The following is a 23878-nucleotide window of genomic DNA, read 5'->3' as shown; positions in this document are numbered from 1 at the left end:
TGCACAGTGTGCTATAAGCCTAAATAGCTAAATACTTTCTTCAAATGATAAAATCTCACATTAAACTTAAACAAAAATAATCAAATTGTTACTGCATGTAGTAAATGTGCTCTGCCTAGGCGGACCGTGAGGCAGTGAACGCAAGTATTGTCATGTGGGTGGAGTTAACAGTGCTTCGGTTAAATAGCCTCTTCGGGGTGCTTTGATTTTTAAATGGTTTAAAATCAAATGGCATTGCACTTGTCTAACTATTGTACAGTACGTAAATATGCACAGTTTTAACACAGTTTTACCGTTTATAAAGCACTGAAACTTTCCTTGGTGAAGAACAACCTGGAATCATGTTCAACATGAAGTCCTCTTTGCAATATGAACTTCTTCAGAAAGCAGCACAGCCCAACGAATGAAACAACGCAGGTGTTTTGTGATACGTTTATAAAAAAATTAAGTTAATTTTAACTTTACTTGGTGTCTAAAAATGTGGCGATCCTGCGCAAGACGCAGAAAGAGAAAACAGTGAGATTCAGTGCAACAGTCAAAGACGCCCATCCATGTCCAGCGCGTTTTAACAGTACATAGAAAAACAGCGCAAACACAAAGAAAAGCATGTTTGAACAGCCCCTCCCTCACCCTGTACTTGAAAAGTGGACCCAAACCCGACGGTTTTTCAGAACTCATCTAATTCGGGTCGGGTTGAAGACCTCTCTATTGCATATGTAGGATAACTGAATAGTGATTTTGGTACTCGAATAGTGGCACGTCGAGTGGTTAACCGAATGTCAACTATCCATGCACATCCCTAGCTGTTACGTAAAATAAAGTCTATTGCTATTTAAAAAAAACAACAAAAAAAACAAGCCTTTCGATATGTTCCGCTCCAACTTCCTGTTTCAATAGGAAATACATCAAAAGGAAACAAAATTGCATTCATCAAACCTTTTCAAGGGATCTTTAAGTAGGTGGAAAAACATTAATGCAACTTTTAATAAACAATCAATATATATTTTGTTACAGACTATAGATAAATTACTAAAGATATCTGAAATCTGTCACTGTTCAGCATCCCAATGGAGTATAAGAATTAAAGTGAATTAAAAGAGGACAGTACATAGATTTAAAGGTTTGAAACTTGACACCCCGAAAATTCCTTTACAAATGCTGTAAATGATCTTGTAATCTATTTAATTTTACACTTATCCAGCCAATCACACAGCAATCTAGTAAATAGCCCAATGAAGCCAGTGCTAATGTGGCTGCATGTGATTCAATGAGGGATAAGAGACCAAACGGAGACTATCAGAGTGGGAGAAAAAGAACAAGAGACACTAAATGTCCAGGGAATCGAGCAGCCGAGTCAGCAAGAGAGGAAAACGTGTCCCGAGCTCTGTGTCTTGCTCTCCTCATTTTCTTCTTATTGATGGCTCTTGTTCTCAGGGAACTGCTGCTCATCTCAATGCCTGTGTGTGTCAGTGTATAAGTCAAGAATGGAAGATGGCCCTATCCCAGAATTATGATGACTTATTGTGGACAGATCTGCTGACACTGTGTATTTGTGTGGGGGTGTGTGCGTGTGTGCAGAGCAAGGGAGTACTGAAGAAAAATTGTCTCCCATGATTACCTGGAAGAAAAGGGATGATCCTCTTTTTGGGATCCTTCTGCCCTCCCTCGATTGGGAACTTGTCAAGAATCAGCATCTGTAAAAAAGACGAAAAACAACACAATATGTAAACTAAAAACTAGCCAATAACAATAACGATCTACTCATCAGTGTAACAAACTACTGCTTAAAATGTTAATCAATGAATAATTCAAATTCATATGGGGAACATCAGAATTCAGGGCAATATAAGGCCTGCGAGACCATTTTATCCAGCCATTCGAGAAATAATTTGAAAAACAAAAAAATGGCCTTGATCACATTAAAATACTCATTAAAAATAATGGAAAATAATAATAACACAAAATATTGCATAAAAGACAGATATTTGTAGTTTTTTTTTTCTTGGTGCATGAGCACGTAACATATGTTAATTTCAACCTACAATCAGAAATTGCAAGTAATTGTATGGCCCGCGAATAATTTTGTAAATACTCAAGAATTTCTTCCCCATCCCTGTTTTACAGTCTTTAGATTTAGACTCTTTAGAGTCTTTAAGTTTAAAATATTTAGAAATTATAATACCTTTAAATTTAGAATCTACGGGGTCTTAATATTAAGAATATTTAGAATCGATTATTTAGAATCTCTCTGCGACAATCAGTCAGTCTGAAATTTGGCAAATAGCAAAAAAAGGGTAAAGGAAAAGCTGAAAGCTACAGAGATATTTAGCGGTTGTTGGTGGCTTTATGTCTCATCTAATTCTTTCTAACTTGCGTATAATTTATCTCCCATACAGCCTGTCACAATGTTTATTCTCCTGGTTTCACAAGGTCGGATCCGTGAGCCAGGACACACCAGATGTGCAGCGTCTCTCTCTCACAGTTTCAGCTGGCCCTGCTGAAATATCTCCCCCAAAACCCTTTTGGTCATGCTTTACTATTAATCCATGGCACAGAGGGAGGGGAGTAATTGAAATTCAAGTCAATCTGTAATTGAGGCCACAAATGTATACACACACATAGCTGACCCCCCTGTTTTTATATATATATGTGGGGTCAAGGCAAGTCCATTTTTACTGGTGCACACTGTTTGGGTTGTAAGCAGAGGATCTGGGGGAGATAGCATAAAGAATTGGGGGGTAAAAAGCACCCCCCCCAAACACACACACACCGCTAAGGTGTTTGCATGTTACTGAGTCAATGTGTGCGTTTACATCTGGAAGCTATCCTTTTTAGAGCACTGGCTCATCTACATAAACATTCTCTGGTAAATGACATTCAGCAGATGTTTTCATGACATTTATGATGTAGAATGTGAACCTTTTACCATGTTTATCAGACGTTTAAACACAAATGTGACACTTTCCAGATGATGCGCTCTTTCAACAGCAAATTTGGTTGAATTTCACAAAAATGTGTCAGGTTATATTTCACCCCTAAAATTAAAAGATTAAAAAAAGGAAAACAAAATTTGCATAAAGAAAATGAAGAAAATTTTAGGACCATTACGAGTTTTTTTAATTTTATTTATTGTGACATTCTTGACATATTCTTGTATTGTTTCTCAATAGTAATTCTCATTAAAGTCAGATAATCTTTTTTTATTATTTTTTTTTTAATATCTTTTTTTAGTTCCGGTAAAAATTGTGTATACAGTGATATTTCAATTTAACAAATTAAATGCAGGACAACAAATACTATCATCATGTATAAACACTTTACAATTTAAATAATATACTATTTTATAATATAAAATAATATATTTTTCAGAAATGAGAATAAGATTTTTTTTTATTATTAATTATAGAAATAAGATGGGGGAACTGTAAAGAAAATAAAGCAACAAAATATGATGTACAAAATAAATATGATGCATATTTACATTGATGTGTAACATTATAAATAAACAGTGGTGTAAGATAAGGTGGTCAGTGTCTAACCAGAGTGTAAAAAACAAAGAAAATCATTTGCTGGAAGAGCTCTGAAAAATGTGGAGGAGGAAGACAAGACAGCGCTTGTTCGCGGCTCTCTCTCTCTCTCTCTCTCTCTGTGTGTGTGTAAAAAAAAAAAAAAAAGAAGAAAAAGGAAAAAAATAAAGTGATATAGGAGGGAAAATCAAGATATAGAGATAGAGAGGGAGAAGAAAAGACAGAACGAGAAATGGAAAGGGAAAAAAATATCAGGATAGATATAATAACATCGAGAGAGCGAGAGAGGAAGATGGAGAGAGTGAGAGAAAGAAACATTAAGATACGAGTGAGGAAAGACAGAATGAGGAGAAGTTGCTTTTTTTCCCAAGCACTGAGACACCTGGAAGAGTTCCTGAGTCTCCATAGCAACAGGGGGCGGGGAGACAGGAGAAAGAGCCAGTGATTGGAGGAGAGGGTGTGTGATGAAGAGAATGCATAAGAAGAATCTAGACACACATACAAGGAAAAATGGAGACACACATACACGGACCATCAACTTTTTAAACACAGGGGGTGCATTCAGACTTTTGCAGTATCATGTACACTCTTAACACATGCTGTGGGCCTTTATCTGTTCCCATTAATTCTGCCGACTGTAGAATGTGTAGAACGTGTTCATTGATTTCTAGAATTACCACCTCTTATAGGATCTTATAGGAATGATATGCACTCTAAATAGGCTCTTCTTTTTTTTTTTTTTTGCATGACTCTTATTATTGTAGTACAAAATGAAAAATCAACCTGTCCAGAGTCTGAACACTATATAACATAATTAAAATTATCATAAATAAAAAAATAAAATAAAAAATAAAAATAATAAAAATACTACTTTCATGTACTATATATTTACAATTGCATGTTTCAATGTATTTTATAATGATATTATATTTATATTACAATAAATTACAACTGTTTTAATACAATATGTTTCTACAATTCAAATCAAAGAAAGAAAGAAAAAAACAAAAAAACAAACAAACAAACAAAGAAAAATGAAAGTACAGAGAGAAAGTGATTTGCTTAAAAAGTTACATCACAAAGCTGCACCAGGGGGCCTACATCAAATCCTGCCCCATGAGGTCGCCTGTTTAAGATGAGAGTGATTCTGACTCCAGCATAGTCAGAGATAAGTGTGCAAGCCACATAAACCTCATGATTAGCCCTTTCAAGGAGCTGCATCATGGGGCCCTCCTGGTAAAACACAGCTAAAGGGTTTCAATGCATTACAGGAGAGTGAGCTCTGTCATGCAGCTCCATCAATGAGCTTAACCAAGTCAAGACTTCAATGCATGTTTCATGACAATTAATCCCTGTTATGGAGGTGTGCCGGGGGGATGCTCTGCAGTTTTAAAGGGGCCATAGTTTACCCCTTTTTTTTTTTTTTTTTTTTTTTTTTTTTTTTTTTAGCATTTTAGCTATTAGTAATTTAACTTTGCATAAGCATTTTTCACCATCTCTCTGGCCCTGAGAAATAAAACAGGCTGTTTTTTTTCCGGCTGTACCTTTAAGACTTCCATGTGTTCATGACCTCTGTTATGATTGGCTAATTTCTTTGCACTAGATTTTGTATTGCATACTACACATTTTGGCAAGGTATTAGGTCAGCTGGGGTAAATGTGCACGGTAAACATACTGCACACTGTGTCTGTGTGTATAAACAAACAGTAAGAGTAGTATGGTATTATGCTAGCAAGTAAAAAAAAGAGCTTTCTTTGATGTGGCCTCTTTAAAGGACACATGATGTGTTTATACTGTACACAGTAATAAACACAGCTGAAGAACTCTGTTCACTTGGACCCTTCACTTTCTCTTCTCTTTCATTTACTCACATTTACACATCTGCACACGTCCCATGACCCATATAACGGCAGTGGTCATGTGACCCTTTGCTAATGCTTGCTGATTGGGCTCTTGATGCATGACGTCATTAACAACCAATTACACTCACTTCTGTTTATACAAACATAGAAGTTTTCCTGAGTACACACTGTCAAAGAAGCTGAGCTTTAAAGAAATATCGTTTTCGGGAGAACTGTGAATTAGTTCGAAATGAGTCAAACAGTCTCCGAAATTACTTGCTGAGTGAGTTTCAGCTGGGTGACAGATTTTAAAACATGGAAAACTAGACGCCCTCGCTGAATACATCCACCTGGAACCACACAGAACATCTGCTCTATAAGCTGCTCTTTCAGAGAGAAATTACAAAAATAAACTAGACAAATAAAGTGATGCTGGCTTGACAAAGCATAGTCTGAAAGTTGAAAATCAAATTGAATTTTGAAGGTTTTGCAGGTCCAACAGAAAAGGTCAGATAGACAGACAGACAGATTTATACTGTACGTCATTGTAAGTCTACGGTATTTTTGGTCACTTTGAAGGTAAGATACAGTATAACCGAAAGTCTGATCAGTTAGAAAAGACACAATGCACTAAGTTAGAACAGTCTGAAGGTCTGTACCAAGTTTGGTGGATGCAGCTTGAAAGCTCTTGGAGGAATTACAATCGGAAATGTTCGTCTTTGTATTGGGATTTTGGAAAAAATAGCAGCATGTTGGCTTAGTATGTTGTCATGCCAGCATAATGCACATAATGTGAATGGTGCTTGCCCATGCAAAACTTGCCACAACAATGCTAGGGCGTTGCTATGCAGTTGCTAAGGTGTTCAGTCCCACTTTATATTAGGTGTCTTTAACTACTATGTACTTAAGTATTTGATACATTGTACTTATTTTGTAAATATTTGTTGCTGCACTGTATTTAGATTTAAACTGCCAGCATTTAATTTCATTTGTAGTTTCACTGTTAACCTTATCCCTAAACCTAACCCTAACACTAACCCAAACATTACCTTAAAACCCTAATCTAACCCCTAACACTACTTCTAAACCCACCCGTACCTCAATCTCAGTAGCAGCAAATGTAAATCTTGTGAGAATTTTGCAGAACAGCATCTAGTTACACAGTATTGAATGTATTTTAATGTTAGTACATAGAAGTTAAAGACACCAAATACAAAATGTGACCAGGTGTTCTGAGTGCTTTTTATCACATTGCTAGGTAAAATAAAATAAAAGTTGGTAGAGTGTTCTGGGTGGTTGCTAGGGCATAACTAGGCGATTACCATGTTGTTCTTGGTGGTTGCTAGGTTGTTGCTTAATGGGTCAAGTTAAAAGAGCCCACTCCCAAGTCTCTATGATATTCAGGTCCCTTTAATACAAGTTTATGGAATTTTTTTAATCATCCACCAGGCGAAAATTGCAAGTCCCTTTACTAAGAAAAGCACACCTCTAACTATGATTTGAGGAATCATTCAAGTCTGTTGCACAAACTGAGTGGGATGAGCTACATTCAGAGGTTTAATACCTAAAGTTCGGGGTTTGTTCAAATCCTTAACCCTATGTTTGAACAATAGTAGTAGAGATGCATGTTTTAGCAAGCACCACTAAAAATTAAAGGGTCACTGTTCAAATACAGTTAAACAAATGTGCTGGAAAGCACATTTCAGTGTGCTTTAAGAATCTACTTTCGACTGGTAGCCATATGGTCAGAGTAGTTACACTGATCCAAGAACACAATCAATAAATCCCCTGATTACAGAATTGCAGGCAGTTCCACTGACTCCATTTATGTAAACAGTGTGAGGAATGGAGGAAAACCAAAGAGAAAAGGAAAGGTAGAGAGAGGGAGAGAGAGAGCACTGTTTTCCTTCATGTATTCCATTCTCTGGTGCATTAATTGACAGGACACACATGGATACAATTGCACACTATCACAAAAGAACCTCTACTACACACATGAACACACACACTTTCACATTTCTGGAATCTAATAGGGACCGTGAATCACTCCAGCCTGCACACACAGATGCCCATCATGTAGTAAGGTTACTAATGGATAGTGTGAACCAAGTGCGCACATGCATTAGTGAGCACAGTATGGGGTTTCAGGAGACTTACAGTATTTTGTGTATTTGGACTGACAGCATGCTCACACACACATGTACACACATGGTCTATATGTTCTCGATTTAGGTTTAATAATACCAGTAAGATCAATGGTCTTTTTAGAGGAAAGTACATCAACAAGTTGTTCTGTGATGAATGAACAATGAACCATAATTTACTACCCAACATGATCACACGGGAAATCTGTATGTTGTTTCCGAGAGTTACGGTACCCTAGTATCGGCCACATTATGCAGATTCACTGACAAACACCATCTCCTCTCAGACATTTTTGCATTGACTCCAACATTTTTACCTTACTCTGTGGCGTGACCAGAATCGTGTTGTGTTAGCAGTGTGGGAGAACCGGGTTCAGACCCAGAAGTAATTGCATTTGCATAATCAGTGACAAGCGTTATTAGAAGGTTGCATTTTTCCCTCTAACATTAAATTTTCACTCAACAGATGGTTAGGTTTAGTTTTGGGGTTTGGGTTGGGGTGCAGTTTATTTTTAAAAAGCATTCCTTTTCACTCTATTACAGCATGAACAGCTGAAAACAACTCTCTTCACATCTCGCTTCTGGCAACCCTCTGTGGACATTTCACCCGGAAAATGGACCTCACACGCGCCATTTAAATGCATGATTTTCTGTAAAGCTGCTTTGAAATGATGTGTGTTGTAAAAAGAACTATACAAATAAAAATGACTTGACTCGTTTCTGATTTCATTGTGAGATCAGTCTGTGTCACATGAATGGGGCTGGTGAAATTTGCTAAGCACTAGCTAAACACTAGCACCCTTGTGGCTTAGAATTGTGCCATCTTAGGTTACAAAGACAATCTCCATGGAGCAATCTAGGGTTAAGCGACAAGGGCATACTGGTATAGTTCATAGGTTACCCACAAACTTTAGAACAAAAAAATATATATATATACAGTACTGTGCAAAATCTTATGCATATAAGATATCTCACAAACATTTGTCTTAAAATGGTTATTTATATCTTCAGCTTTAGTGTGTCAATAGGAAATATAAATTTTAGACTCCCAAACATTCCTTTTACAAATAGAAAAGATTCGAATAGAAGAACAGGGAGCCCTGCAACAGATGTCGTGACCCCCATAGAGCTCCACTCTGAACATCGAGGAGGTGACTCAATGCTACATAGAGGTAAGCAGCTGTTTATACTCTGGCTGTGTGATTGGTCGAATTAAATTAACTTGCTCTCCCGAACCTTGTTAATAAAACTACAATTCAGTAATTCACAGTTAATGTAATCCTGTATTAAGGATAGTGTAAACATGTGTGGCTCGCTGTCTGGGGCGAAGGGCTTGAGACTTGACCCGAGCTCGAATACCCCCCAGAAGAAGCTTATAAACAGGACAGCAAGTCTTTGGCTACGGAGCCTTGGATTTAGAAGGAGATATGATTTATATGTAATCTCTTATCCCCAAAAGATGAACCAGAAACGAACAAGATGTGGGGGGTGGGGGGTTGGAGGTCGCTTGCCAATCCTGTGAGGGATGGGCAGGTGTGCCAAAGAATATAGAATCAGCCTTCCACTAGGGTTCTTGTCGGGTGATAGGAAACTGGGAGGTGTAGGATAGGGAGAGATTGGAGAGGGCATGCAAGTTGAAACACTGAAGGGACAGTGGCAGTATCAGCTGCAGAGAAATGAGCTTGCAGAGAGCTGTTGTGCACAGGAGGGATCATTACGCCCTAACCTGGGGGGGCACCCCCGTGAAAGGGCAGGGTCACCCTGGACGAAGGCGTGAATCATGACCACCCAGGTTGACCTTAAGTCTCCCTCCTGGCTTGGTTCGACGGATGGGCTCGTGCGGCGAACGGTGCGATCCCCGTGGGAGACTCGGTGGCCGCTCAAGCAAGCAAGACCAACCAGTATTCGAACGGGAAGGCGCTCACAGTATTTGATGGGGAAGTCAACAGGCCACGAATGGGAAAGCCCATGATACAAATAAATGTGAACAGCTCACACTGCGTTCAGGCGGGAGATCCCGCTGCTGATCGAACGGGAGAGCCCTAGAATAGATTGTGTTGGAGGGGTCTGCAGTGCCCTATCATGGGGGCCTCCCCCGTGATCTGGCAGGATCGGCCTGAGTGGAGGCGGGAATCCTAGCCAGTCGTATTTGTTGCTCAGGCAATCCTTTTTGGGCTGCTGTGGTTGCGGTGCTGATGCGGAAGGAATGGCTTGAGAATAATTTTTCAGGGATGCCGGATTTGATCAGGACGGATTTGAGGTGTTTTTGGAAACAGAATCGGGAAACTGCATGGTTTTATCATCTATAAAAAGTGGATCGAGGGGGGATCTGGTTAGGGATTTCTGTAATGGAGACAGTGTGATAGCGATTGGAAGGGCTGGATGGGAGTTGGCAGACTGTCCTTTTTGCTTTGTTTAATAAAGTATCTGATTGTCTCGTTGTCTATGCAATGGAGGTCCGAAATGGTGGGATGGATTCTTGGGTCGAATTTAGCTGTGGTAGTGAGTTCTGAACAGCGAAGGAAGCCAAAGAAGGTGAGGATGAACATTGCGTCTAGTGTTTTGCGGTGTTTGGGGAAATGAAGCCCTGTTGGAGAGTATTTAAGCATCTGATTAGCAGGTCAATGGTGAGGGGGAGCCTTGTGTCGGTTGTGGTGGGTTGGAATTTGTGGATACCTTTAAGGAAAAGTAAGCTTATTGTGCGTTTTTGATGTGAAGATGGTTGGTATGGATGTAGTTAATGTAAGCGTCAGATGACCAAAGGCCCAGTAATCTAATTTTTATTGCGGTAGTGAGTTCTGAACATCGGAGGAAGCCGAAGAAGGCAAGGATGAACATTGCATCTAATGTTTTTGAGGTGTTTGGAGATATGTAGCCCTGGCGGAGGGTATTTAGACATTGGATGAGCAGGTTGATGGTGAGGGGTAACTTAGTATCGGTTCTGGTGGGTTGGGATTTGTGGATACCCTCGATGAGAAGTGAGATCTGGGAATGGTTTATTGAGGAGGAGTTTTGCCGAAAATTAGTTTATAGAAGAAATGGATGCCGCTTAGGTACCCCTTGATGGTTCCTGGATGGAGGTTTTTGGATTGGTTGAGATGCGAGGCAAAGGAGGATATGGAGAGGAGAGAAAATCGAGAAATTACAGGTTGTAGGTTTGATGGAAATTCTGGGCTGGCTGAAAAAGGATTCTGGAACGGATTCACTTACTGAGGCAGCCTTGCGCAAGGGTAGGGGAGAACAGGATGGTAGGAAGGAGGGGGGTAAAGTGAGGAGGGGAATGAGTCTGTGGCGGAGTTCACCGGCGGATGCAGCCTCACACGCTCCAGAGGTCCATGGATAGGAAGAAGTAGGGGGAAAGATGTTAGCATGAGGAATGGATTGTGTTGGAAAAACAGAGGCATTTGGAATGGTTGTCAATGGAGAACGAGGGAAACGGCCCGTATGAACAGTGGAAATTTCTGAGCATGGATGGTGGGCTTGCTGCATGTAGGGAGATCTGTTATGAGTGGAGATTTGTTGTAGTAGCTTGGAGAGGAAGAGAAGGAGTCGGAGTGGCCGTGGATGCTTAGACACGTGGCTTGAAAGATGTGCCGTGGTTGTGGTCTGTGAACGGCGCATTGCACTGTTTGCAGGGTAGTAGGAGTTTGTCACATGGCCCGAAGACTCCACAGTTGCGGCACTTAGACAGTGCATGCTTGGACGGTACGTTGCACTGTTTGCGATGTAGTGGGAGGTTTAGTCACACTGCCCAAAAGATGCCGCAATTGCGACACCTGAACAGCACGTTTGTGCTGCTTAGGGATGTATTGAGCCAATGGTAAACATGGTAACGTAGTAAATGTAGTGTCTACAGATGCCTGAACATAACTGGTTGCTAGTTTAAATGTCGGGAACATATGTGAAGCAATGTCAGGATACATGCTTTCATGTGTGTACATACAACGTAATTTAAGTTTGGTTTATTGTGAAATCAGAAGGCACCTGAAACAACATATCCACATAAATACCTTAGTCTGATGTTTATTTAACTTAAATGTATGGTTTGGAGCTTTGTAGATTGTTTTCCAATGTGAGGCGAGTAATTTCATAACTCTGTATTATTGGCATGGGTGACTCGTCTCGTTTGACGAGGACATATTAAATAATTTGGAGTTTGTGCCTGGGAGTTGGATTTAAAAGATACTATATGGGCGCCATTTGCAGTAGTGAGATGAATAAAACGTCTTGTTATATTGATGACCTGTAACAATTCTACAGAAAAACTGAAATATTGAGAGTATGAAGCAAAGTGCAAAGCCGAATCATCCAGCGTCAATATAAATCCATTATTTTTAGACTTGGAGTGTAAGATTGACAGGTTGTTGAACACTTTTAAAGTCATGCAGCAATTAGGTTCTATGGTCGAACTTGTTAAGGGTTTGTAATCCAATGATTCGAGCCAAAGTAGAGAAGACTTGTCTGTAAGAATAAAAATAATGAATGGTTTACCTGCGTGAAGCGTTTATCCAGGGTGGGAATAAAATCCTGTTATAGTCTAAAGATGAGTAGAAGTTGGTCGAATCGCTTGCTTCATGGTTATCAGGCTGCGCGGCGAACTCTGATGCTGTGAGGAGGGAACACGTGTTTGCGGAATGATTATGAATGAGTTGTGATGCAGCACGCAGTCCGCCCCTTGCGGAGCCGCGTTTGGCACGTGTCTGTTCGGACAGAAGCTGTATATACTGTAGCTGTAGCATGGCCAGAGCGGGTGCTGCTGTGGCAGCGTGCTCATGCTAAAAATGTCTGCTTTGATTTGAAAAGATGTTGTAATTAGAGAAGCGGTCGTTTGGGAAGGAGTTCGCTTGTTGCATGATTGCCCCTGTGTTCCGAATGGAATAAATTGCACTCTGAAGGGCACTTCGGAAGGAGAAACACTCATGATAGTCATGTTGGAAGTAACGAAATTGCTGGATAGAGCACGCCCTAAGCGAGCTGCGAGGTATTGAGGCTGAAAGGAATCACCTGTGCAGAAGAACCAGATTAAAATGCTGAGGGGATTGAAATGGTGGTTGAACTAAATAGTTAATCTTGTTTCTCTAGCTTTCGATTAAAGCTGTAATGGAACTCGAATGGCATGAAGCTGGAACGACGAACATTTGGGGATGCAGGTCATGCAATTGACCACTCCGGGAGGAAAGTTTAGATTAAAGAATTTATGAGCAGTTGTTGGGAGCTGTTTCACATGTATACAGCGCCAGGGCGGTCGGTGCACGGAGGCGGGCTCGCGCAGCTGGCCACTCCGGGTGGGAAATTTAGATAAGAGAATATATGAGCAGTCGTAGAGAGCTGTTTGACATGTTTACAGCACCGAAGCAGCCAGTTTGCGGAAGCAGTCTATGATTTAGAAACTCTCAGTGCCAGAAACTCTCAATGCTACATAGAGGTAAGCAGCTGTTTATGTACTCTGGCTCTAACTTAATCCTCCCAAACCTTTTTCCCAATTCCCAATGTGCTTTTAAGTCCTCGTGGTCATGTAGTGATTCACTTCAGTCAAGGTGGCGAAGGATGAATCCCAGTTGCCTCCGCATCTGAGACCATTAACCTGTGCATCTTATCACGTGGCTTGTTGAACACGTTGAGCACGTTGTGTGTGGAGGCATCCACTGTGGCAACCACGCTCAACTCACCACACGCCCCACCGAGAACGAACCACATTATAGCGATAATGAGGAGGTTACCCCATGTGACTCTTCCCTCCCTAGCAACCGGGCCAATTTGGTTGCTTAGGAGACCTGCCAGAGTCACTCAGCACGCCCTGGGATTTGAACTAGCGAACTCCAGGGGTGGTAGCCAGCGTCTTTACCACTGAGCTACCCAGCCCCCCCCAAAAACCTTTTTAGTAAAACTACATATTGTGTTGTAAGTTCATCAAAAGAATAATGCTCGATTGCTACCGCATTTCCGACATCGCGTACCACTAGTGTAGACAGATTTATTAATTATAAGGGGAGCGGTCAAATCGCTTTCAGTGATATAAATTAAATTCGTCTTTTATAGAACATTGACATGAACTGAAGGAGCTGTCAGGTTCAGCCAAAGCCAGTTTGGTTTTGTTGAAACTAACAGGCCATTAGACTAAAAACTTTCAGAAAAATACCATTCGGTTACCACAGTACTGCAGCTTCCTATACGCATATTACGCAGTCTGCGTAGGGCACCAACTCCCTAGGGGGGCACCATTATATCCTAGGGGGGCACCAGAAACTCCACCGCCTGCCCTTACTCGCATGTTATACATCAATCAAAGACTCTGTAGCATTCGCGGAATACAGTCGATCGCCTTGCGCTCGCACATTCATCGCGCTTTCGCACCGTGCACCACGTTACCAGGGTAATGCCATACTGAATGATTGATCATGTTCATATTTCATGATGCTGTCATGGAACTCCAAGGTACTTTAAAAAAATACCATGGTTTTACTATGACACGTCATAAACATGGGGTTATCACAGACCATGTCTGAAAATAAATAAATAAACAAGTGTATTACCATGGTGCTTTTTGTGAGAAATATAACAGAATAGGCTATTATTTGTGATAAAGGAAAAATGGAAATAATCATGTACAGTATATACTGTATATACAAGAAAATGCTCAAAATAAATACTCATAAAGCAAAGAAATTAGTTAAGTATTTATAAATACTCATTAAAAAATCTGCCCATGTCCCTGCTAAGGTCTGTGCACGTCACTGCCTGAGTGTGATCCCCAGACCAGCTGGGGTAGAGCTGGGGGAAAGTGTGGGACATGAAATGACTGATAGTCAAACAACTATGTGTCATCTGAGACGCTTGATGCAATGTATGGGGCAATATTAAAATTAATCACACTGACACACACACACAAGCAGAGTCAAAGCAGTTATCTTTCATGTGTTCCTCACCTGTCTCTTGTACACTGGGCAGCTACTGTATGTCAAACACAGACACACATTCTACAGAGATCTGAGACTAAAGAGAGAGTGAGAGAGAGCTGGAATTGGTATATTCATGCCTTAACAAGCACACTTCCCTCACAGTACAGCAGTGAGTTATTGTGGGTGTCCATGCCGACTATTTCAGCAGCATATGTAGGGCAGCCAGCAGCAGGGACAGAGAGTTTTTCTGGCAGTCTCATCTGCCCACGCCCAGATTTAGATTCCTGTTCTCCATATCACTCTCTCCATGTGAGGAGCCAGAACTCAGGTCTAAACCCCAACACCACACTGAGCTAAGAACAGTAACACAGCGCTTCTGCTGGTGTGGCTATATGGTTATGAAGACACAATCAGGGTACACTGTACTCTTTTTGACTTTGGTATAGTGACAATGCTGCATGTAGCTGCTACTTTTTAGTCTCACTGACCTGATGTGTACAAAAAGAAAGAGTCATATTCATATGGTTCTAAGACTCATTATTGTGTTGTGTTGGACAAATATAGTGTAAATTCTGTAAACAAACAGGAAGTTGAGATACGTCTTCACAATATGTAGTTGCATATTTTGGTGAAATGATGTGACATTTTTGCAAAAGGACATTACATAGTTCAATACACTAAATGTGGTGAAATGTTCATTGCGCGGCACTAAAAGCAAATAAAAATTTCTCCCAAACATATGAGGTTTTAAAGGTTAATGCTCTATCGAGTTTTAAATCAACAAAACCAACCTCCCTATACTAAACTTAAACTTAAACCTAACCGATAGTGTCATAAAAAGCGAATGTGAGATAAAAAAAAACACAATCACAGAAGCAACCGTCATTTTGTGGTGCTTCTGTGACACTTCGGCTCACTTGTCAACTTGTATGCTATTCCGGACATGTATCCCAGCCCTTTGCGTTGCAAATGCAATGCTTTATAAGCTGAGCTACCACGCAATTTGATCGCACTTGAATAAGCTTGTAAATGTAGTTGGTTATGTAATGCAAAATTTCAAAAAGTCATGCGCTATAGTAAAAGTGTTTTGATGTCATAAGATAGCAATGTGAGAGGAATAGGGTGAAAAGATAATGTTTGTGAACAGATAATCTGCTCTTTTCCTCATGATTTGTGTGAAAGCGAATAAACGTTGTTGTAGCGCCTCTAGAGTTCATTTCACCATAAAACTGCTATGAAACACACAACGAGCCACGTAAAAATAAATTTGCAAAAATTTAAGTACAGAAACATGATTCTATGAGACCAGGTTTGTAAATAGGCTAAATAGCTATAACCTTGTACAAAACTTTCATAGTCCTCACAAAAAAAGGCCAACAGATTGAGACTGATCTCACAGTGAACTCTGAAACAGTAGGTTGACTTTTCTTAAGCTAAAATCGACCTGTGTTTTCCGAAATTCAAAACACTTCCCCCAGTGACTAAAGTGGTAAGTGTTGTGGGGTGAATAGGCACGTGTGAAATCCATTTTCCTGTCAAAATGTCCACTGAGGGGCGCCAAAAGCTAGTTGTGAAGTGAATTGTTTTCAGCTGTAAAGGCTGTAATACAGCGAAGAGGAATGCATATTTTACAAAAACCGAAACCCCCAACTCAAACCCCAAACCTAAACATAACCATCAGTAGAGTAAAATGTTATGTTAAAGGGAAAACTGCAACCTCCAAAATCAGGCTCTTCACTGATTATGCAAATGCTATTACTTCCTGGTTTGGGCGCGGGATACAAACCCGGGTCTCCCATGCTGCAAACGCAACATGTTTCCGGTCGCACAAGGGAAGGTAAAACTAATGGAGCCAATGCAAAAGTGTCTGATAGGAGATGGTGCTTGTCAGTGAGTCGGCATAATGTGGCTGATCCTAGGGTACTGGAACTCTCAAAAAAACAACATGCCGACTTCCCATGTTATTATGTTGACAGATTCTGCATAATATCAGGAACGCTGCTTACTGCAGCATTTTAAGTCTGACAGTAATTATAAATTCTTGAAATTTATGAAATCAGTCAATTTGTCACAAAAGCACTGCTTTGATGGCTCTAGCAGCAGTGCTTTATAGGAGATGAATTTCAAGATGCAACTTTTCAGATACAGTATTAAAAGAACAGTATCATAAACAGCCTGCTTTATTCTGTGGGTCGGAGAGAGGGTGGAAAATGGTCATGAAAAATAGTGTTTCTAATAGAAACTCAGTTCATGCTATGCTGAATACTGCACACTCCAGAAGCAGCCTACTACAGTGAGAGAGAGTGAAGTAAGAGTGTGTTAAGGAGAGAGAGATAGAGAGAGAGAAAACGTGTATGTTTCAGTGTGTGCAAAGAAACTTCCCCCGGGAAAGTGGCAGTGCCCAAAGTAGGTGTGTAGTTTTGTAAGTATGTATGTGTTTGTGTACTGTAACCAGGTGCAGTTTGTTCTGGCTCAGTGCAAGAAACCCCCAGTAAATCTGGTAAACCATCACTTCATACATCCAGCACACATTAACCTGACCGACCTTCATTGCAGCCACCAATATAATTGCACATATTTCTCATTATTACACCACAACGGTTTTATACATACAGAAATTGTGCTTCAAAGTCAGGAACAGTCATTAGTTTGTGCCTCTCTGAATAATTTCCGTGTTGTGTGCCAACCAGGCTAACTTCAGCTCAGGGGATCAAACATAAACGTGCCCATCCCAGCGACAGTGTGTGTGTAAATGTCCAGTGAAAACTCCAGAGAGAAGACTTTAAACAAACAGAGTCCTCCCTTTCAGAGAAACACTTCTACGACTAACAGCATTCAACATTGGTTTCCCGTGCACACCCTTCCTTTTGGGGCTTTTGTGTGAGGTTTAGGCCAAACTTCAGACAAGACAAAAGAAAGATTCATTTATTTATAATGAGCAACCTTATTCACAGGATCTGTGCCACTCAACTAAAACAACATTATAAAACGGCTAAATCTTAGTGACTTCAGACATGCCTCATTGTGTTTCAACAGCCAATCAGTAGCTGAGATCCCTACCTAGACAGCATTTGGGGGATCAATGGCACGCTACTGGCCCAAAGGTTGTTCCACAGGAACATTATCTTGCTTTATTCTGAGCTGAGAGAAATATAAGTCTATAACATTTATAAATGTCAATTAATGTTGAAAAGTGTCAATATAAAGTTTAATCTAATACAAATAAAAATAAAAATCTGCTGGAAAGACCGACCTAAACTGTTTGGCTGGTCTTATCTGCTCTCTCATCCTGGTCATTTTGCTGGTTTTTGAGGGGTTTTGGGCACATTTTAGCTGGTCAGCTGGCTGGTTTTAGATGGGTTTTGTGCACTTTTTAGCTGGTCTTGCTGGGTGACTAAATTAAACCAGCTAGTACCAGTTGTTTTTTGTTTTTTTTTTCTGCAGGGATAACCAATATATTTGTGTGATACATGTATTTGTATGCTCATTGCAGTATAGTGTCATTAGCTTAGCAAAATGCTAACTGTTAATCAGTTGAGTTGAGTCTCCAGTGCACCATTGCTGCCTATCTAGAAAGGCATTCCAAATCAGTCACTTTTAAGGTTCCAGGAACATTAGGATGCTGCCTTAGAAGGCAGCTGCCATTTTAGGAAGTAGACAGCAATGCAGCTCGCTAGGTTTCAGCACTGATTTTAGCACTGACTGAATATAGCCTGACTTGTCATATACAGTAATGAGAGCCATGCAATCTTAACTTGTGGGTATATAAGTGTGTTTATGTAGTGCAGATCCACACTGGGTCTGTTCCAAAACTTAGTGAGCTGCCTTGCTGTCTCCTGCCTACTTAGGCAGCTGTCTTCTATGGCAGCATCATAACATAAACTAAGCCTCATAAGAGACCGATTTGAAATGCTCTACTCAGTTTTCTATAATTAAAAGAAATTTAAAAATATATATATCAATACTTTTCAGTATTGAATGGATTATACTGTAAGTAGGGCTGGGAATCGATTAAAATATTTCAACTAATTAATTGCACAATTTTCTGTAATTAATTGGGATTAATCGTGATTAAATTGTGGTACATGCACATTACAACAAACATTAATAAAATCTTTATAAATATATTTACTTTATACATGGTCTCAAAGAACGTGCAAGAAATTGGTTAGTCATCATTTATTTTAATTAAAATAAATATGTACGTTCAAACGTTCAAGGTTTTTTTTTTTTTTTTTGCGGATAGAGTTAATTAGACACAATTTTACAGGTATTAATCTTTGATACAAGTATATGTATACATGTCATAAAATCAGTGAACATGCTGTTATTAAAAGTTGGGCAAAACCCTCTGGCGTTTTCCAGTGGACTTGTTTTAATAATAGGATCAAATGGGCAGATTCAATTCATATCAAGCTTTCTTGGCAAGATAAAGTTAAGCGTACACTGCCAGTGCATTATTAGATACTATATACAGATATAAAACATACTGAATGAAGAAGTTTAAATTGCTGAAGTTTAAAAATCTGAAAACTATTATTTTCTCTGGCTGCCGTTCAGTCTCAACAAGTATACCTGGCTGCAGCTTGCTGAACGGCCAGGTCCTTCAATCTCTTTCCCGCACACGCTGGGTCTCTCTTTTGCGGTTCCGCTTTTGAAACAGGTTCAGATGACAGTAGTTGCGCATTTACAGGCGATGAAAAGAGAGATACAGCAGCTTGCCCGTATCTCTCGCATGCCTGGTTCACGTGAAGTCTCCATTCTCCAAATCCGCTCCCTTTTTTAATATGCCCGGGACATGCATCGCATGTAGTGAAATGTGCACTGCTCCACACAATTAGTTTTTGTGCTATGATGTGCAGTTGTGTCGAGCATGTACCTCCTGAAAATGTATATATGCCAATTAGCCACAAAATAAGTGGGGTAAAACATTAGTGAATTTTGCCCATTGTACAAAGGTGCCTCCTGGAGGCAGGGTTTGTTCCTGGAAGGCAGATGCCCTAACCCCTCCCCCACCCTATTCCTAAGAATACAGAGCCAGTAAGGCTGAGTAGCCTGCCAGGAACAACTCGAGACACCTTTTTCCCATCTTGTGAAGGCTCAGAAAGAAGAAAAAAATGGATACTGGATATTTCTTTTTCTACCTAGCTCATCACAGTGCACTCTGGCACTCTACCCGGGCAAGGATACATTCGATAATACCTTAGAATTTAGCCAAAACAAGATATTTTAGGAGGCATAATTAAGATAATTAAAATACCTACCTTTTGGAACAGCCTTAAGACACCCAATAATGTCTTTAAATGCTACCTCTGAATGCAGCACACTATGTTTTGGAACAGACCCATTGTGTGCATTCACTAGTTACTAGACACATCATCTTTTTTCTGTTTGCTAATTGTGCTTAACAATCATAAACCATTTCCTTTGACCAACAGACCTCTCTGTTATCTCCCGTACAAATTAATGCATGTAATTCAGTCAAGCATTGCGACTTGCTTTGTTCTTACATTCATAATCTGGTTCTTAAGTGTCTCCAACTTGTTTCAAAGTGGGTTAGATGGTGTCAGTGGTGCCACTGCTGAATGGAAAGGAAATTATTTACCGTTTTCCATTCTAATAGCTCACAGACTGGATTAAATCATCTACTAGCTCAAAGTTCAAGCTTGTTTAGGCAGTGACACAGACTCAAAGCCTTTGAGAACATCAAAGGACATCAGAGAGGTGGTCAAAGCCCACAGTCTGGCATCAGCACACAGAGACATGCACATTAAACCCACATGCAGACATGTAATTTCAGATACACAAACATGACCATAGCCACAATGACAAACACATCAAAAGAGTCTTACGTAATTAAACCCACAGCACAATACTGGTACACACACACACACACACACACACACACATCCAGTTCACACATGCTGTTCACTGAACTTCACATTTGGATGAACTTTATAGTCACCGGTTCCTCTCCCTCTTTCTTTCATTCTTTTACAAAAGGAAAATGTTATCTTTCAATGATCTTTAATTTAAAGGGTTAGTTCACCCAAAAATGAAAATGTTCTCGTTATTTACTCACCCTCATGATATCCAATATGTGTATGACTTTCTTTCTTCAGCAGAACACATTTGAAGAAAAATAGGAAAATATCTCAGCTCAGTAGGTCCTTAAAATGAAAGTGGATGGTGATCAGACCTTTGAAGCTCCAAAAATCACAGACAGTCAGCATAAATGTCATCCGTATGACTCCAGCAGTTACATTAATGTCTTCTTAAGCGATACGATCGCTTTTGGTGCGAAAAAGATCCTTTTTGGCATGAGGTGGTATTTTTTATTTTCCTGGGCAATAGCTGTGCCGACGTCTAACCCCCCAAACAACAAAAAAAGTACATGCGCATGTACAGTTTGTGATTTTCTTTCAGAGTCCACTTGTGTAAATGTATCTATTTTTCTAATTTAATCGTTTATTTTTCATTACAAATTATATTTTCAGCATAACTGTTTGAGTGAAAAGTTTGTGCAAAACCCGATGATTATGATATAATCATGATCCTGCATGATCATTTTTTTCAGAGCATCTTGTGAAAGTGCTTTAATGAAAGAAAACCTGTCCTTTTGTACAAAAAGAGTTAACACAGTTAATGTCACAAATTTGCTTATTTGATTACTGATCACGAAATTGTGTGGAATCTTAATTATTTCATATTTTATGTCATACATTTTTCAAAAGAATGCGGTGGGGTAATCAACAGTACACAAGCAACAGCGACTGAGGAGTAGGCTATTTAATTTATATGAAGTGCTGTAGGTTGCCAACCCCTGCTTTAAACCATCGCTTCCGGTCAGCAGCAGTATGTGCGTTCGCGTCACCAGAGTGCTGAATTCATGCAGTCTTTCGTGTGGTGAATTCAAGTTAGCATGTTATGGACGTAAACTCACGTTCTCCACTCGGTTGAGACATCCAGGATAAGCACACAAAAGCACCATTGTGAGTAAAGAAACAGATAAAAATACAGATCTAAACCAAAACCAACAAAGCAACTGTACAGCATTCCTCCTACTCACTTGTAAACAGCGCTGCTCTTCCGGGTGTGTCGCACGTGCCTCAGTTCTTGTGTGAACATGCCAATGCGATTACTTCACACGTGCATAATGCTGCTGACCGGCAGTGATGATTTATAGCTAAAAAGTACTTAAATATTGATCTTTTTCACACCAAAAGCGATCGTATCGCTTTAGAAGACATTAAAGTAACCTCTGGCATTATCTGGATGACATTTATGCTGACTGTCTGTGATTCATCACTTGCATTTTAAGGACCTGCTGAGCTGAGATATATTTCTATTTTTCTACAAATGTGGTCTGCTGAAGAAAGTCAAGTTTCAGATGTTTCTACTGCAGTTTGTTAGTAGACAGAAACAAATAATAGAAACAAAAGAGACCATTATTGATGCATCAGCCAGATCATTTGGTTTGTGAAGAATTTGATGAGAAATGTTTGTGCTCATTTTCAAATCTCTGTAACACTTTTCAATAAAGTTCTATTTGTTAACAACATTTAATGCATTAGGTATCATGAACTAACAATGAACAATTATTTTTTACAGCATTATTTAATTTTGTTTAATGTTAATCAAAATACTATTGTGCATTTTAGTCCATGTTACCTCATAATCCATAAACTAATGTTAATTTATACAACATTTAATGTAAAAAAATAAATAAAATAAAAACTGTTAAAGTAAATTTAGAAATAAAAAAAATAAAAAATAACCAATATTAATAGATGTTGTAAAAGCATTTGTTAGATCATGTTAATTATGGTGTTAAATGATTTTAACTAATACAACCATAGTGTTAATTTTTAATTAAATCTCTGACTTTTAATTGCAGACTTTGGTATCTTGGCAAATCTCAGCACATTTTAAGAGATTGTTGAGATTTTTTTTTTTTACAATACAGATATTAAAGATATCTCATTTGTGATTTTTCTTTCCTACCAGTCTCTTTCATTCTATAAAACACCCAAACCTAAACTTGGAAAAGAGTTAAATAAAGAAAAGGAAAAAACTTGAGTATGATTAAAACCTCCAAACTAAATGACCTGGACTGTGAAACACTACATTTAGTCTCTCTTCTCTTTGCACAAAACTGGCCTCAGATCAGAAGCCAACGGCAGCGACTCCCTTCCCCACAGGCTCAAAACCCACCATTGTCTGTCTGAGCACAAGGGCAGTGTGTGTCTCTGAAGTGTAGGTGTCGATCTCCTGACTAAAACCCAACCTTTTTATCCAGCTTTAATAATCAGAGCCCTTCTTCCCACACTGACCTCAGTATAGTATGTGGACTGGAGTGTCCCTGACAGTCTTAAAAGTGCTGAGGCCTCTGGGCATTGGTGGGGATGTGGCGTGCCTGCCTTGCCTTGTGGTAGACAACCATTTTGGACTTTTGTCCGGGCAGGGCCATGCTGCCCGTGCATTCCCAAATCTAGATTGGATGACCTTCTATTTGCCAGAGCATGTACTGGATGAGATGAGTCGGATTAATTTGGAAGTTCCATGCGGTCAGAAAAATGGAGGAACCGTTGAAGGTATCAAAAAAAAGTTCTGCTGGACAGAAATGTGGACAAAGCTGTTACAAATATGCCTCAATGTTTCATAGACTAAATATCAATGATATTTAAAGCTGAGGTGGGTAGTTTCTGTGCCATTAGCATCACCAAATGGATTTACAACAATGTTTGTTTTCCAACAAGTTTCCGGAATCATCCATTGGAAGGACAAATAGATAGCCCTGCCAAACTCACACCACTGGTTGAGCCAATGTTGCTGTGTCAAGTTGGTCAAGATTTTCAAACAAACAGTGCAATATTTTGAATATATTCACACTTTTTGGGGAAATCAATCTACAAATGGATTGCTTTGATATTTGAACCAATATGTAGCCACTTTGGAAGCCACAACCTCCATAAATTCATGTGACGAGGAGGAGGCGGGAACTGGCTGAACAGTAAACAAATTTTAATATTAAACTTAAAACCAATATAAACAAACGTGCAGCGTGGCCGCGTGCATCTCTCTTTCTCAAACCGACGTCTCCGGCTGCCCCTTATCTCGCTCTCCTGCTGATCAGCTGATTCAGTGCTGGCCGTGCTCCATCATGGCCCGGCCACGCCCCCCTCCTCATCACACTTCCATTAGGCAGATATAGACACATTAAAAACCTCCCTATATTGAGAACCAGAGTTCTTCATGGCCAAAAAAAGAAATATCATCAAACAACCATGGTTCCAACTGAACTATTGAGAGGTTTTCAGTCAACATGAGTTAAGTCAGGCCATCTTGGTGAAAACAGCTTAGATAGGGTGCGGTTGACAAAGTCAGTTCAGATAAGAAGAAAACGCAAAGCAGATGTCACGACTATGTCATTTTTACAGACCATGCAATAATGCACTTAAAGCCTG

At 39.7% G+C, this 23878-nt stretch overlaps 1 protein-coding gene across 3 annotated transcripts in view; it reads right to left on the bottom strand.

Moving 5' to 3' along the window:
• LOC127445307 (SH3 and PX domain-containing protein 2A-like) overlaps positions 1-23878 on the bottom strand; it is a 140438-nt gene that overhangs the window by 91863 nt on the left and 24697 nt on the right. For all 3 annotated transcript variants that reach the window (XM_051705292.1, XM_051705294.1, XM_051705293.1), the window contains exon 3: positions 1619-1694. In XM_051705292.1, coding sequence (XP_051561252.1) covers positions 1619-1694 — 76 coding nt within the window. The remainder of the gene's footprint in view (positions 1-1618; positions 1695-23878) is intronic.

Source organism: Myxocyprinus asiaticus, chromosome 8, assembly GCF_019703515.2.
Source record: "Myxocyprinus asiaticus isolate MX2 ecotype Aquarium Trade chromosome 8, UBuf_Myxa_2, whole genome shotgun sequence".
Classification (NCBI taxonomy): Eukaryota; Metazoa; Chordata; class Actinopteri; order Cypriniformes; family Catostomidae; genus Myxocyprinus; species Myxocyprinus asiaticus.
The sequence above is the reverse complement of the archived record's forward strand: the minus strand, read 5'-3'. Positions and strand labels throughout refer to the sequence as shown.